At 44.7% G+C, this 16879-nt stretch overlaps 1 protein-coding gene across 3 annotated transcripts in view; it reads left to right on the top strand.

Annotated features, from left to right (window-relative positions):
* EPHB1 (EPH receptor B1) overlaps window positions 1-15770 on the top strand; it is a 446794-nt gene extending 431024 nt beyond the window's left edge. The window contains exons 13-16 of one of the 3 annotated variants that reach the window (XM_024244263.3): window positions 2564-2713; window positions 9710-9903; window positions 10732-10887; window positions 14316-15770. In XM_024244263.3, the coding sequence (XP_024100031.1) occupies window positions 2564-2713; window positions 9710-9903; window positions 10732-10887; window positions 14316-14424 (609 nt within the window). In that variant the 3' untranslated portion in view covers window positions 14425-15770. The remainder of the gene's footprint in view (window positions 1-2563; window positions 2714-9709; window positions 9904-10731; window positions 10888-14315) is intronic. The other 2 variants (XM_054552662.2, XM_054552661.2) reach the window with 2 other exon arrangements.
* The last annotated feature ends 1109 nt before the right edge of the window (window positions 15771-16879 follow it).

A 16879-nucleotide genomic window follows, 5' to 3' on the forward strand; every position in this document is an offset into this window, starting at 1 on the left:
ACACAAACACACACAAAAGATAAGCAAGCCCTAACTCTCTTTTGCTCAGAGACCTACGCTGCCAAGTTTTCTGTCTCCCACTCTTGCACACAGATTGATACATTCTCACACACAATCTGGTTCTCTGTCTCTGTCTCTGTCTCTCTCTCTCTCACACACACGCACCACACACACACAGTATACTAATTAAACTCCAACTCTCTCCTACCTCACTTAACCCAGGTATTTTGAGAGAACTAAAGCCCCTCTTTTCCGGGGGAGCCCAGGCCATCTCGAGGTGTGACAACAGCACCTCCCCTAATGGCAACACACAACTTGGGGTCTCTGCACTATCAGACATTGACCTCCAGGTGTTTGGTAGCTGCTGCTTCACTGGGTGAATTCTCCACCTCTCTTCCCAGCCGTGGGGAACATGCTGACAAAACCAGCAAATTCATTCATGTTCTGGGGGATGATGAGAATAGAGAGTCTGGCTGCAGCCACAGCCTGAGCATGCCCTCCAGGCATTTGTCGTGTAGCTGGCATTTGAGCTGAGGACATCTCCCCCACCACAAAAGCCTGCCACCATCCTCAGGGGAAATCAGGACTGTCTTCTTTGCAGAAAGTGGGATGTGTGCCTGGGGAGGTCCAGCCTGGTTGCCTTTATTCCTCCCAGGCTCCAGATAGGAAACCAGATAAAAATACACTTTGCTGTTTGCTCCTTTTTTTTTTTTTGCCTAGCTCGGGTTAACCATTTTTACATTTTTACAGTATTTTTGCTAACGTCAACCATGTATCTTTGGTGACTTGAGCAGATTGTAAGAATGGGCAGTATAAAAATATCCTCTTTCAGTGGAGGCATGAAGTAAATGAGGAGGGGAGTGAGGGAGCTGCCATCCCTGCTTTGTGCTGTTACTGCTGCAGCCAGCGGCTTCATGTTCCATGTAGTATGGAGTGAGACAGAGCCTAAGCATGGAAAAAAGCACGATGGGGTGAAATCCTGGCATTTGGCATGAAAAACTGAAAAGGGGGGTCATATTTGCTATAGGGAGTGATAAGCTTTGGAGGACAGCCTTGGCGAGCACCCTGTTTAACAGCTGTAATTGGCACTGATGCTGGACAGCACAGGCCATGCCAGCTGTCTGCTCTATGCTCACCTCCCATTACTTCTCCTTCAGGAACTCCGTGCTTCAGCCATTGTGGATTGCTTGTATGTCCCAGCCTCTCTCTTATCCCTGGCCGTTGAGAAAGCTGCTCTCTGACTGGACTTCCCTCCTCCAGTCACTTTGCCTGGTTAACTTCTACTTGTTCTCTAGGGCTGAGCATAGTGAAAATAATAGTTAACACTGGGCTGTGTAGGTGCTGATGAGAAACTGAGGCACAGAGAGGTAGGTTACTTGCCCCCGCCACACAGGTAGAAAGAGGCAGTACTGGTATCCACACCCAGACAAAGGCTCCAGGAGTTCTTAACCACCACCAGAAACTGCTTCTCTAACAGCTCCTGCCTGCCTTCCCTGACCCTTCCCTGTGTTGGGGAGTCTCCTCTGGTTTTCAGAACACCTTGTACCCACTCTCATCTTCACCTTCCCTCACTTTTCAATGTTTTTAACAATATATTTTAAGTTTCTGTTTTCTTGTTTGTCTCCCCACTGTCCTGTTCAGCTTGAGGGCAGGGACACTGGCTCATTTCTGGGACACCAGCTTCTCAGCTGGACCTGGCACAAAGTGGTGCTTATTGCCTATTTGTTGATGGGATGGATGAATGAATGGATAGATGTGAATCCCTTATGTAAACAAAACTGGCCAAGGTCTGGCAGACAAGCTGAGGGCCAAGCAGAGAGCCAGTTTAGAAACTTCCAGTGTGAGATTGGAGGCAAGAAGGAGAAACAAGCCTAAGGGTGGCCCTATAGAAAAGGGCATCTCCAGACTCTGGAATCTTGACCTCCACTGAAGGGCTGGCAGGACAGCCAGCATGTAGAAAGACCACAGCACTGGGACCATTCAACCCTCATGAAGCCCAGGGCTATCTGCATGCTACAGAGTTAGGGAAACCTGCCCGCCCAGAGGTGGAATGCAACGAAAATGAGGCAGAGGGCAGCATAGCATGACCCTGTAGTGTCAGGGCTCTCCAGGAGGTATGCCTGATCACTCTCCTTTCCTTTTGTACCATTGCAATTCCTTCTGACCCAAATGTGTTAGCTTTTACATTGCCAGGGAACAAAGAAAACCATAACTTGTTTCTCATGTAGCCAATCTCAGGTAGTTCCAGTGACTTTATGACAGATACACTCTCTCCTACCACCCACCTCCCCTGCAGCAACATTGGAATCAACATATAGGGAACCGGGGCACATGTGGTGTATTCACATAAGGCTAGAGGCTAGCACAGGCATGCTGGTCACCTTGAGCTTCTCTAACTAGGCACAGCAACATAGCTTGTGCATGAAGCAAGAATAGCCTGTCTGTCATAATTCACAAGATACGGGAGTGACAGTTTGGAAGAATGTGCATGCCAAGTTTTTTATTGCCTGCCTTCGATCAGAAACCTGATTATTGGGCTGACCACGCTTTCTCCTTCTTTCAGGGAGGGAAGATCCCCGTGAGATGGACAGCTCCAGAGGCCATCGCCTACCGCAAGTTCACTTCAGCCAGCGACGTTTGGAGCTATGGGATCGTCATGTGGGAAGTCATGTCATTTGGAGAGAGACCCTATTGGGATATGTCCAACCAAGATGTGAGTGTCAGCAGCACTTGGTCGCCACAAACCCCCATCGAAGGGATCCCAAAGGCAGTAGCATACCAATTCCTCCTGTTTTCAGCTCACGGCCTCATAACCTGAACCTGCAGTGTTCAGGGCAGGGGATACAGGGACACCCTTAGCATGGATGTTGGAACTAATCAAAGAGCCCAGCATGGAGGTGTGAAAGTCCCTATAACCACAAAGCCTGTAGAGGTGCCAAGGCCACAGACTCCAACCCGAGAGACAACGGGCTGTTTCCAAATGGCTGAGGACCATGAATAGATCAGCCCCAAATTAAGCAGTAAAGTCTACCCAGCTTCTAAGCATTCAGGTTCTGTGTTTTCCTTCCCCATGCACGACAGAGGGGAAGGAGGCACTGGACTGAGGGCCAGGGCCTGAGTTCCCATCCTGCTCTGCCTCTGACGGCTATGCTCCATTGAGCCAGTCGCAGTTTCTGTGTGGGACTTGTACCTCTTAGCTTTAAAGAGAGGAATTGGAAAGGGCCCTTCTTCCCTGAGACTTCACTCTTCTATGATCCCATATCACCTATCAGTGAAGGAAGACGTGGAAAGCTTTCCAAAGCTGGTCAGCTTCAGATGGGCCACAGGACAGGGTCCCTCTCTGTGGGGAGGTCAACACTCCCCCAGGATGCCCTCAAGGCAAAAGGGTGAGAAAGGAAGAGAAGGGTCATCTAACATGCTTTAAATAGAGGCTTTTTGGAATGTTCCACATGAGAACCTTTGCTCCATGCTTACTAAAAGGTGAGGAAGCCTTTTTCAGATGATTTGCTTTGATAAGTCTCCAATGAAAAGTCCTGCCTGAATTTCAACACTGCCTCTCACCCTCTCCAGGGACCAGGCCTGTTTTGTGTTTTGAATACATACCCTCCCCTTGGAGCTGAGAGGATTACAATTTGCAAATCTGCATACCTATGTTCTCTGCTTGCCCTTCCCATCACTTTGGGAGGGGGCAGTTTTTATCTTTCCCAACTTACAGCTAAAAGAGAAAGAATGGTCCCCAGTTCAGATCTGAGTCCACTGGCTGCCAGCCACACTGTAACCCCCTCTGTGCTAGGGCAGACACTGAGGAACTTGTAAGCTATGGAGTCAGCAAGCCTCCTATCCTGTGAAAGGTTTAGTGCCATGGCAGCTGCTCAGAAGATTGAGAAAGGTGGCAATTTCCCAGAGAGACTGTGGAAAGAGGAGCTGGGTTACTTCCACAACAGTACTCCCTGTTGCCATGGGCAGAGTGGCTCCAGCCTGGAGTGGGTGAAATGGCTGCACCATTAACCAGGTCCTGAAGTCAGCTATGGCTGGTGTCTAGGTCCTCTATTATCTGGGATTAGCAACACCTTGCCTCTGCTCCTGAAGCATGTCAAATCAGTAAGCGGTGGAGCTAGTGCAAAGCCTGCTTCTATGAAATCAGCTGCACCCTGGTTCTGTCTATACCAGCTGCTAAATAAGTATAACATGTTAGTAGAAAAAGCAGACCCAGCAGGGTGCAGTGGCTTGCGCTTGTAGTCCCAGCACCTTGGAAGGTGGAGGCAGGTGGATTGCTTGAGGCCAGGACTTTGAGACCAGCATGGTCAATGTGGTAAAACTTTGTCTCTGCTAAAAATACAAATTAGCCAGGCGTGGTGGCGCATGCCTGTAATCCCAGCTACTCGGGAGGCTGAGGCATGAAAATTGCTTAAGCCTTGGAGGCGGAGGTTGCAGTGAGCCAAGATCGCGCCACTGCATTCCAGCCTGGGTGACAGAGTGGAACCCTGTCTCAAGAAAAAAAAAAAAAAAAAAGAAAGAAAAGAAAAGAAAAATCAGACCTATCTTATCCTGCCCAAGACCTTAATCTGATTAAGAACAATTTGGCACTTACAGAATGAATTACAACACTGTCTGAGAAGCAAGATTTCACATTCAAGATATTTTCTGTCAATGCTGAAAACAAATAAAATTTCTGATATTAGACTTCCAGAATTCCCGAATTATTCATTTAACACACAATCAGTGTATGCTAGTTGTGACTAAGCACTGTGCTTGCTGATTCTAGAGGGTTTTACAGTCCGGTGGCATAAACATGGGGCTTTGAGAACATTTGAGTGGAGGAGGTAAGGGAAGACTTCCTGAATATTTGACGTTTGAGATGGGTCTCAGAGGGAATAAGAACATCTGCAGAGTAGCAGTTTATTCTAATTTTGTGTGCTCTTTCAAAATAAAGCCCCTAAGCATTGTCTCAAGTGCAATTTTGCTCCTCGTGGGAGGCAAGAGGTGACTTCATGCCCATTCAGAAAGCTTCTTACAACCTGGCCTGGGAGAGAGCCAGGAGGGGCTCCCAGCTGCGGGGCTGAAGCCTCACTCATCAGAAACCACCAAGGTGGTGGCGGTAAAGGATTTTACAGATGACAATTGAAAGATTTTAAGGAAGAGAATTGCAGAGGCAAGTCGGAGTGCCGGTAATTAGGCTTCCAGAGCCCAGGAAGGTCTTTGAACATGTACAGAGAGTTTGTCAGCCAGAGAGAGCAACTTGGAAGTTCTGCTGCTTGGATCTGATTGACAGAGATAATGAGAGTGGCAGTGTCTGTGGAGAGGAGCTGCAGTCTTATTGAAACATCAGAGCTTGACTTAACCCGCTCTGCCCTGGTTTCTCCACTGCTCTGAGTTCCTCCACTTCCCTCTCCCCAGTGCAAGGTTGGGTAGGCACTACCCACAGCCTGACTCACTAATGGGAAATACATGTGTGGGGGCAGCCGGGAGCAGGCCCTGAAAATATAAGGGCAACAGGAGGGGCTCTGCCCACTTCCCAGAGGAGTTCTAGTCACTCCACCCAGTCCTGGAGAGCACCTGGGGTCAGACTACCTGCACCTGATCCCTACAGAACCTGTGTACCTACCATTTCTCAGTACAGGTGAATAAAGGCAACCCCTCACCACACCCCCTCCCTGCCCCTTTAATTAGATCCCAGGACATTTGCTTACACTGGCCTTTGCAATGGCCAAAAGAGTTGTTGCTGAACTTTCAAAATGAGACAGCAGAGATCTCTGGGTAGCAGTTGCCTAGACTGGTCTCCTTACCCCCAGAGCTTTACTCTTACTTCTCTCTGGAAATGCCATCTGATTTCATTCTAATCTTCAATCTTCTCAATAGCCACTTATCTCATCCTCTTATGGATCAATGAAAGGAGCCCAGAATTCACTTCTGTTTTCAACTCTGCACAGTAGGATACACTGTGCCTCCAACCTTAGGCCATATGTTTCCATACAATTCAAACCTGGTCACTGTCATTTACAGCCATCATCATATGGCCAGAATCAAGGTGTTTCTCCCTCCTCCTCCCTGTTCCCCATGCCTGCTAGTGAGGCAAGTGTGACAGAGAATGATCTCAAAGTCCCATTAGAAGACCGAAGTTATTTTTTGATATAATGATATTGTAATTTGACTATAAATTTTATGTGCTCAGAAATTTAGAAAACACACATATCCTAAACAAGAGAATAAAAATCTCCAAAGGCATTGTACTTCAATCAAAGAGTGGATAAATGCTACTCATATACCAATGAATGACTTCAGTATTTTTTTCTTTGGGCTGAAGGGTAAAGGACACTTTTTTCCCTATGTGCAAGAAGCATTAATGCTCCCAGATTATCAGCTCAAGTAATAACAACAAAATTATTTACAAGAAGTAACAAATGGAGTAAAGTCCCATTTTCTAAAAACAAACATGGTAGGGGGTTCCCACGGCTATGCTCTACCCTGGAAAGTGAGAAAAGTCCTTGGTGCTTTTCAAATACTATCTTCCTGGACCTCCAAAATGAGCAGTAGTAACTCCCTTCTTTGCTGGGAAGACATCTAGTAAAATAGACACAGCCGTAATGACATCTTCTGTGTGATGAGGATTCATCCTGCTACTCATCTGCGCTGTGCTCAACACGCATCACTTCGGTGTCGTTTAATCTTTGTAACAATCTCATCTGTGAAGTTTCAGGAAGTCAGGTGACTCTCCCAAGGTTCTATAGGTAATAAGAAATGGAACTTGGACTTGAAACCAGCCTTCCAAGGTCTATGCACTATGTAGTACTATCACCAACACAGCCAAATGGACCTGTGCTCCTAGCTGACCTGCCCAGAAAGGAGAAATCAGTGGCTTTTTGATGTCCTCTTAAAAAGAAAGTAAACACACCAAACAAAGAGCAAATACAAAAACAAATACCAGAACAGTCTTCAAAAAAAAAGCAGCCTGTGCCTGTAATCCCAGCACTTTGGGAGGCCAAGGCAGGCGGATCACGGGGTCAAGAGATCGAGACCATCCTGGCCAACGTGGTGAAACCCTGTCTCTACTAAAAATACAAAAGTTTGCAAGGCATGGTGGTGCATGCCTGTAGTCCCAGCTACTCGGGAGGCTGAGGCAGGAGAATCGCTTGAACCCAGGAGGTGGAGATTGCAGTGATCCGAGATTGTGCCACTGCACTCCAGCATGGGTAACAGAGCGAGACACCATCTCAAAAAAAAAAAAAAAAAAAAAAGCCAATGAGATGCCATGATGCCATGCAGTGGAGACAACAAGGGAAACAGAATTGAGTTACATTCAGTCTAGAGCTCACAGGCAGAAGACTCAGCATGTGCATGGGTCCCCATTCTCTTGATCCCTTGCCAAAAGAGGTTGGGTCAGCTGGTCACATCATGGAGCTGTGCTCTCGCAGAAAGGCCCTGACTCCAGTGCTCCTTCTTGTTCCAGGACAAGTGGTAGAGCTGTCTTGTCAGTGAGGAAAATTAGTATCTGGGGCTCTAGCATCTAATCATCTGAGCAGAGATGTCATTAGTTTAGGGGACCACCAGGAACATTAACTGCCCTGCACTGGAAGACTTTGCGGACCCCTGGCATCATGAGAGGTTGAATTTGGACTCTAGCTCCTCCTGCTGGCCCTACCTAACTTGCCCTTATGCAACCCAGAAGGAGCTCTAGGGGCCATTCAATGGGTAATCCCACTTGGAGATTCTGTGACTGGGACCCTCAATCTAGTTACTTGGAAGGAACTGGAAAAGGGTGCAGGGTTTGTGAGCCAGGCTGATAGGAATGATGCACAACTGCTCATTCTCCTGGATTACTTAGTTTAGCCCCATGCCCTTGTTGCATGCCAAGAAGACACCTGACACCTCCAGGGGCTGTTCTCCAGGCTGAGATTACTATGGCAGTCCAACAGAGGCCTAAGAAATATGGCTTTTGAAGTATTCAAAACTTAAAATCAAGCACTGCTGTGATTTATTCCCAGCCCTATCTTTTGCTAGATGCATGCCCCTGGGCAAATTATTTCACTGCTCATGCCTCCATTTTCTCATGGGGAAATGGGGTTAAAATGGTTGTCCTCAGAGGATAGCAGGGAATTTGATTAACAACAGTTTAGAGGAGAAAAAAGATTGTCAGTGCAACACAGTGTTCAAAAGTGAGTATTCCCAGTCACTGGATTTTTAAATATAGTGATAAAATTGATATGGTTTGTGTGCTTGATTTTCACCCTACTGAATGGAAGAACTAATACACTTTGATTATCTCCAATGACTTGGTTATCATTTTATCTCATGTCCTATCTCATGTCCTACATACTATGCATAGAAATTGTAAAAACTAAACTAACTGAAAATACTCTTTTTGACCAATTTATAAAGTATATAAAAAAGAAAGAATAATCAGTTGAAATGAATCTCATTATTTTTTAAGTAGAGGCAAAAACACCAAAAACACCCTGAACTCCAAATTATTTCCTTTGTTGTTTAAAATGCTTTAACTGTTTATTTTAATATAAAATCAATGCAGGATTATTATAGAAAATAAAAAATCAAACAAGCAAAGAGAAAAACATGAAAAATATTCAGGTTTCTGCCTATCCAGAGGCAATTGCTATTAACACCATGCTGTATATCCTTCCAAGGTCTTTTCTATGCATGTCTATAATAGTTGGTTTTTATTTTGTTTTTTACAAAGCAAGATTATACTATACCTGAAGTTATGCAGCCAGCTCTTTTACCTATTACAATATGAGCATATTTCCATTTCAATAGATAGATTTTTGTAGTATCACTTTAAGGCCTACGTTGTATTTTAGGCCTTCTGTTGCATTATGGGTGTACCATAATAAATTCATATGTTTAGCACTTGCGTCACTTACAATTATTTTTTTAACGTAAAAAGCACAGAGTAGGCATAATTGGTTTAAATGCATTTGAAGTTAAGATGTACTGGATGAAAAAACACAAAGATCTGATAAACAGACAATGTACTTAACGTTCCTAAAATCTTTATAAAATTACTCTCTGGCGTTTGTGAAAATTACCAAAATCTGATTGACGGTATTCATTTTGGACCACCCTGTTATTTTGACTGTTGTCATTGATTTGAACCAATTTGTTTAAACAAGCCCATTCATGTTGCTGCCTCATGAGGAATATGGCAAATAATGCAGAGGAGGCATCTAGAGGGTCTCCAGCATGGAGTAAGTGCGCCATCAATGCTAATCCCTTTCCTCCCTTTCTCTTCTCTTCCAAATGAAAGAATGAGTCCACCACAAGTTTTGAGGACATCCTTTATAAATAGTGGGTTCACTGGGTTTCCCATGTGTCATTGTTTCATCACCCCTGGTACCACCAGCTTCCAGTAAGGCAGAATTGGGCCCTATGTATTCTTAAAGAGCGGAGATGCTCAAGCTGTTCACTGGCTTATTCTTCAACAAACATTTACAGAGGTCCATGTGTGTCAGGCCCTGCACCAGGAGCTGGGGACATAAAGACGTACTACGATGCGGCCCCTGCTTTCTAGGAGCCCAACGTCTAGGGGGATAAACCAAGTGCACAGAAAATTCATTACAGCGGAAGGTGTGCGAGCACAGAGCAAGGGCATCTGAGCCAGCCTGGATCAGGGAGGCTCCATATAAAGGGGATAATTTGTGAGTGACTGGCTGGTGGCAGTCACTCAATCACACCTGTTCCCTGTATGTCACTGCAGGTCATCAATGCCATCGAGCAGGACTACCGGCTGCCCCCACCCATGGACTGTCCAGCTGCTCTACACCAGCTCATGCTGGACTGTTGGCAGAAGGACCGGAACAGCAGGCCCCGCTTTGCAGAGATTGTCAACACCCTAGATAAGATGATCCGGAATCCGGCAAGTCTCAAGACTGTGGCAACCATCACCGCCGTGTGAGTCTAGTGAAACGGTGATCCCTAAATATGGCTGGTTTCATGGTCGGGGCATAGCCAGCAGCCTCTGACCATGATCATGTTCGAGTTTTTTAAAGAGTATCTAGTTGCAGTGTGGGCCTTATGTTGAGAGGAGCAACATGCATGAAGAAAGACAGGTAGGAGAACATTGCAATGATCATGATAGAGAAAAGAGTGTCTTAAATCAGGATAATCGTTGTGGAAAAAAGTAAATGAGTTTTGGGGATTTGAGAGACAAAATCTTTATGACTTGGTGAAGGATTGGACATGGATATTGAGGGTGAGGGAGATGTCAAGATAGCACCTGGATTTCTGGTTTGGATACCTGAGTGTCTGCTTCGAAAATGTGCCAGAGAAGGTCGGCAATGGGTCTCATTGCTCCATTTTTTTTTTCAAATAGCTAAGGATGAAACTAGGAAAAAAATGTTACCAATATATCTGGGGAGGCTGTGGTAAAATATGCATGTTTTTAAAAGGACTACATCTTTGAATGGTGAGGCTCCTAAATTTTGGTTTACAAAGGAGTTGGGAGCCTTCTGTTCCCTTCAGACTGAACGCTATGTCAACCTGTCTGTCTGGGTTAACTGACCTGTAACAGTGCCCAGAGGCAGAGACACTGGCCACCTGGATATGGAAGTCATGCTGATTTAGGATTCCATGAGGAAGAAAGGTTCAGCCCAGGGCTCCACTATAATCCTCATTCCATCAGGGATGCTGCCTTCCATGAAGCCAGCTGTCAGGCCAGACTGGGGCACTGTCCATGCATCTCTGCAATGTGTGGTCACCTGCCCCTCTCTGTCTCACCAGGCCTTCCCAGCCCCTGCTCGACCGCTCCATCCCAGACTTCACGGCCTTTACCACCGTGGATGACTGGCTCAGCGCCATCAAAATGGTCCAGTACAGGGACAGCTTCCTCACTGCTGGCTTCACCTCCCTCCAGCTGGTCACCCAGATGACATCAGAGTAAGTGATAAGAATCTCTCTGTCCAGACCACACCTAGGGGTCAGTGCTCCTTCCCTGCTATTGCAGATGATGTGAGTCCTATTTCTGGCCTCATCCCTGGAGCTCCGTCTCTGTATGGACCAGGCCTGGATGGGGAGCACTTTGGAAAGATGAAGGCGGATGTGAGAGTGGGATGGGGAGGTGGAGATCCACTCTGGGCCCCAAATGAGAGTTCTTCAAAGTTATAGCCATATGTCATTTGCCTAATCACCCAGAGTCTCTTCCCCATTTAAGTTTTTAAACTCAACTAATCAAAGAGAGCATCCAGATGGAAAGAACACAGCCAGCCAGTACTTTAAATAACATAGCAAGAAAAGCATTGCACTGATTCAGCAACAGTCTGAGATGTGTGGTGAGCTTGTCCTTATACTTAGATAGCAGTTGTCAACAAGCATGCATTTCCATCCCCCACAATTATTTACCAGTCTGTGGCTCCCTCAGGAGTTTGGAGGAATACACAAAATAAAATTATTCAAATAAGGTGAGAGCCAGAAAGAGTTTTAAAGATCCATGTGGTCCAGCATTTCCCCCAAGAATGTTCTGAGAAGCACCAGTTGTGGGAAATGTTAATAGGTTCTCCTTGGAAAAAAGATCCCGCAGTCAAATAAATTTGGGAAATATTGTGCACTTTATCACCCTCTTGGAGATTCACTGCTCATATTAGCATTATAAAGGCCATGAGAAATCCTGAAATGAAGGAACCCATTTAAAATTATTAAATACCATAGAACCATATTTTTGAGGGCAGGGTTTTATAGAACTGTAGTCTGGGAAATATTTATCTAGTTCCACCCATTCCGTTCAGCAGATTCTGAAATTACATGACATTGGTCCTCACAAGTGGCAAAGCTGGGACACAAGCCTGCTTTTCTGGCTGCCAGTTCAATATTCTGCTACCTGTCCACCCCAGGGCCTCAGTGGTTCCCAGGCTTTGCTGCACACTGGAATCACCTGAGGGCCTTTAAAAAATATTGATGCCTGGTTCTCACTCCCATACCTTCTGATTAGTTGTGGTGAGATCTGAGCATCAGGGTTTTTTAAAACTCCTCAGGTGATTCTAATGTGCAGCAAAGTTTGGGAACCACTGGATTAAGGTTGGTAAGGGTAAAATTTCACCCTCTACACTCACAGAAGCTCAGATAATCCTACCTAGGAAATTAACTCTACCCTTCAAACACACACACATACACACACACCGGGGGGAATTCATGGGCTCCATGGGCTACAACATGTACCGATAGCACATATTGTGGGATCTGGCAGCCTGTAATACACATTTCCTATGGTAGAAGATTCATTCATCTATCAATCTGCGAACACGTATTGATCACCTGTTATACAATGGGCACAGTGCAATGTGCTGGGATTCCCTCCTTGCAGCTGGGGCAAACCGGTTGCTGAGTCCCAGGAAAGAGCGGTGGTGATCCACCCCTAGTAGCTGAGCCCCCAGTGACAGCTTCCTGACATTCTAACAGTTTTCCTGTCAGTATTCCTGGAGTCCAGCTCTACTTCTCTGAGGTCTATTTTTTTTTCAGAAATGATGGAGCCACCACTTTTTCCAGGGAGATGGTTTGAATGTGTGTCTAGCTTTGGATCCACTGAACATCAGAATACATTTCTTAAAAACTAGATTCATTTCCTCGTGGTGCCAAAAAAGATGGTTCCTTTCATGAAGAATGACTGTCAAATAGACAGCAAAAATAAATCAATAGAAAAGAAGCACTTAACAGTGGAAAACCAGCTTCCTCATCTTTTAGAGTGAAAATTGATGCCCCTAGATAATCAGAGGGACTGAGTTCAGGGATAGAAATGGGTGTTTATGAAGACTGGCTACTCCCATTTTCCCACTGTGATTTGCCTGCGTATGGGGGGCATTGTCACATAATCCCCCAGGATCTAAAAGAATTCTCTTAGTCTGAGAATAATCAATGAAAAAGATAAGGGGAAGATCAAAAGGAAAGTGAAACTATAAATTAAAGGATTTCATTCAAAGTAAAACATGTCCACACACTATTAGAGCAATTTGATTTGTTTCTTGAGAGGTAAAAGATGGAAAAAGAAAATGAGCAACTTAATAAAATAGATTGTGGGACAATCTGTGAATTCAAAATTCAAGCATGCTTCCCTAAAGTATTTGCCAAAAAGACACGAACACTTTGAGCATCTCAACCAGCAGCATCCCTTGGGAGACTGACTACCAGCTGAAAAGGGCATGGGGCGGGAGAGCCAAGGCATTGTGGACAGAGATCCAGCCAAGCGTTCACCAGGGTGTGATGTGCAGTGTACAAAGCAATCAGCTGTGCTGGGTTCAGGGGGCTTTAGAGGAAATACAGTCAGGACCTTAGAAGAGTTCTGGCAGCATCCCTGCAGGGGTGCTGAGAACCAACTTGTCTTGTATTTGAACACCAGCTCCACCACTGCTTATCTATTGTGTGACCTTGAGCACATTACTTAATTTCTCTGAGCCCTACTTCCTTGTTTATAAATAATTTATAAATTATTATAAATAATAATGCCCATATCATTAGTTTGTGATGGGAGGTTAATGGAATGGCACATGCAAAGCACTTGATCCATTATCTACCCATAGCATGCATGCAAAAAAATTGTTACTGTTAAATTTTTATCATTATTGAGTTTGCACTGGTTTCTCTATTTTTATGAAATGCTTTCACAAAGGTTTAAATGAGATAGTGTATGGCACGTGGGATGCATTCAAGCAGTGTTATGTATTATTATTAACTGAGGAAGAATGCATGGGTCTAGCACAGGTCAACTATAAGCCATGAACTTGTTCTTATTAATCCAATTCAATGCTCTATCCTGGACATATTCCTTGGGTTCCTGATTGGGCAGATATTTTAGTTATTTTGAGACCACTCTTCTTAAAAATGCATACATTAAAATTCAAATGGAGGCAGAAAATGGAAACTCGGGAAAACATCAGAAGACCAGGTGAGCCCCACATCTTTTCAGTCTCAGTGAGTGATCACTAATTTAGGCAGAAAACTCCATAGAATAACTGAAGCCCTGTATAGTGTGCACTTGGAGTGTTAAAAAATAGCAGAGGAAAATTCCAGTCCATCTGAGGGTTAGGAGACAATGAAGGGGCTGCCTTAGAGCCCACACATAAGGAACACACCCCGGGAATAAGGCGCAGCACTCCCAGGATTGCCTAAGCTGGAGGAAGCATTAGAGAAGAGGGAGAAAGTGAAAATGAGCAGGAAAATCTCTAATTGGAAGTTTGCCAAAAACTTGAGTAAACTTAAGCTAGTTGGATTTTTGTAGCATGGCTACTTCCCAGGCGCATGGCTTTAGTGATGAGTTTTGATCTGTGAAAAGCTGACCTAACACTAAAGTGACTTCTTTTCTGGCTCTTTCCTCCTAGAGACCTCCTGAGAATAGGCATCACCTTGGCAGGCCATCAGAAGAAGATCCTGAACAGCATTCATTCTATGAGGGTCCAGATGAGTCAGTCACCAACGGCAATGGCATGAGAACTCTTGTTTCTTGGGGAAGGAGAGGAGGGAAAAGGACCAGGGTCAAGGGGGACCAGAGGTTGACCACTGTGGAATGTACTGGAGAGATTGGCTTCTCAGCTGAGGAATGCATTTCCATCAGTGAAGAATCAACCAGACCTGTTGCTAGTAGGCAACCTTCATTTCTCAGTGACAGAAGCATGTTTGAGATGCCGTGGGAAACCAAATATATAATAATAAAAATATAAAAAGGTGATGTTCAACAGAAGTGAAGACAAAACAATATGCATCAGGAGAACAAGAGTAAACCCAGCTCCCACCCTCAGTGGGCTGGAGTTGCCCATCCACAGGAAGAAAGGGAAGGAGGTAGAGGGAAGAAACAGAAGCAGTGTTCCATTTTCTTCCTCACCAATGACATTCTTTTCTTTTCTCCTTTTGTACTCCTCCCTGAGAGTCCCCTCCCTTCTCCCACACTTGTTTCCCTTTGCTCATGACTCCTATAGGGAAGTTTCTTCAAACAAAACCCAGCTCCTGAGTCTCCAGATGTTGTTCTGTCAGTTGCCAAAGGACTTTGCTGACCACTGCATGGGGATCCAACCAATTCAATTAATGTCTTCATATTGAAGAAGAGATGTACCTTCAATTGAAAACCGCGTTTTTCTTTTGTTTGCATTTTCTGCAAAAAGGAAAAAGAAACCACAAATTGGGGAAAAAAAAGAAGAAAATCCTGTTTCCGTGTGCAAAAGCACACATATGTATGTCTGTGTTATAAAATGACTGTGCTTGTTCGTAACAGATGCAAACAAGAAAGAAGAACTGGAAAGTCTTTGTCCCTAGGAAATCCAAAGGGGATGGAATGTGGTGTTGGTCTGGCTTTCTGGTTGGCCCAATCGGCCTATTGGCTCAATGGGAAGAGAGGAGAGGGAGAAAAATAAAATGAAAGGAAAAAAAAAAGTTTGCAAATTCAGACAGGAAACAGGTGAGTGGTTTGAATTGGATGCAGTGTGGGCCATCCTGGAATGATACTGACTGATTAATTATTCCTGATAACATCTGAAGAAAAGGAGAAGGAAAGTGTTTCTGGAGAATGTTCTTTCACATCACTGGAATCTGCAATTCAAGAAGTGACAAGGGAGAATTCTTGCTTTACCTATGGACTGGCTTAAGCCGTGTGGCATCCGAGGAATGTTTCAAATGTGTCTGTGTTTCTCTTTACATTCCTTATTGTACCTCATTGTTCAATTCACTTTTGTAAATTCCACCTAACATTTAATTATTTTTAATTTCTCCTTTTACCTTAATCTCCTTGCTAATTTTATCTGTCTAATTAAAAAGAGCAGAAGCATGTCTGGGTTTACATAAAATGGTGTCAGAGTGTGTATCCCTGGACCCCAGAGGGTTGTCCCCAGATTTCAGGAGAATCCTTAACAACTGTCCTTCTTTCTAATGTGGGAGGGAGGGAACACATCCTTGACCCCATGAATGCCAAGAAGCAGAATATATTAAACTCTCTGGCACTGATGCGACCCAAAGGAAAAACTGAATAAATGAGGCTTAAGAAGTCGCTGGCAAATAAACATAAACAATCACCATGAATACACTATCAACCCTGATTTTAGTTTACACACTGCATTTGAGAAGTCCACATCCAGGCCAATTTTGTAAATGTAGACTGCTTGCTTGTGGTTTATCTTTGAACATGCAGTTGGGAGTGAAGAGATATGAGGCAGTGAAAGGTGTTATGGTTGCCAAGTAGCTCATTTAATACATGTTTACACTGATAATAGCCTTTTCCCCTAGTCATTGTTAACTTTGATATGGGGTGGTTCTTACCTTCTAAAATCACCGGCCAAGATTCCCCGAACAATTAACCCCTTCAAAGTGGCCCACAAGCCTGGGGGTACAGCATTAATTCAGTGGAGCTCATCTTAAATCACCATCCATGGCTGAACCCCTGGAGAATGGAAGTGGATGGACAGAACTCCTCTCAGTAAGTTTGCCTGAGGGTGCAAAGGATCCCAATCCAACCACGCAGGTAGAAGAGAAAATTTCCCTTTATTAATTGCTTACCAATTCCATGCACAATTTACTAATTACCCCAAAGACCCCGATCCATGAGTATCATACAAGTCTAGGCAATTTGGCTAATCTACTCTCAATTTTCCACAGGAATGAATTTTCATCTGTCACTAAATTCCTCTGGCAGACTCTTTAACCCCGAATTCTCACTGCCGCCTCCACCAATACCAACTCATCTTCTGGTTGTGGACAAAGCAGGGTCAAGGTGAAAGTCCTGTTAAACCCTTTGACTTGGTTTCACCATAGATCCCAGAATGGAGAGAGCGAGAATCCAAAGTGCACAAGAGGAAAGCATGAGGGGTCAGCAGAGCCAAGGCCAGGGTGCCTCGAGGCACAGTTTTCAGTGAGGTGGGCACGACCAAGATCTGGACACCCCAACCCCCACAGATGCCCT

This window comes from Pongo abelii, chromosome 2 (genome assembly GCF_028885655.2).
Source record: "Pongo abelii isolate AG06213 chromosome 2, NHGRI_mPonAbe1-v2.0_pri, whole genome shotgun sequence".
Classification (NCBI taxonomy): Eukaryota; Metazoa; Chordata; class Mammalia; order Primates; family Hominidae; genus Pongo; species Pongo abelii.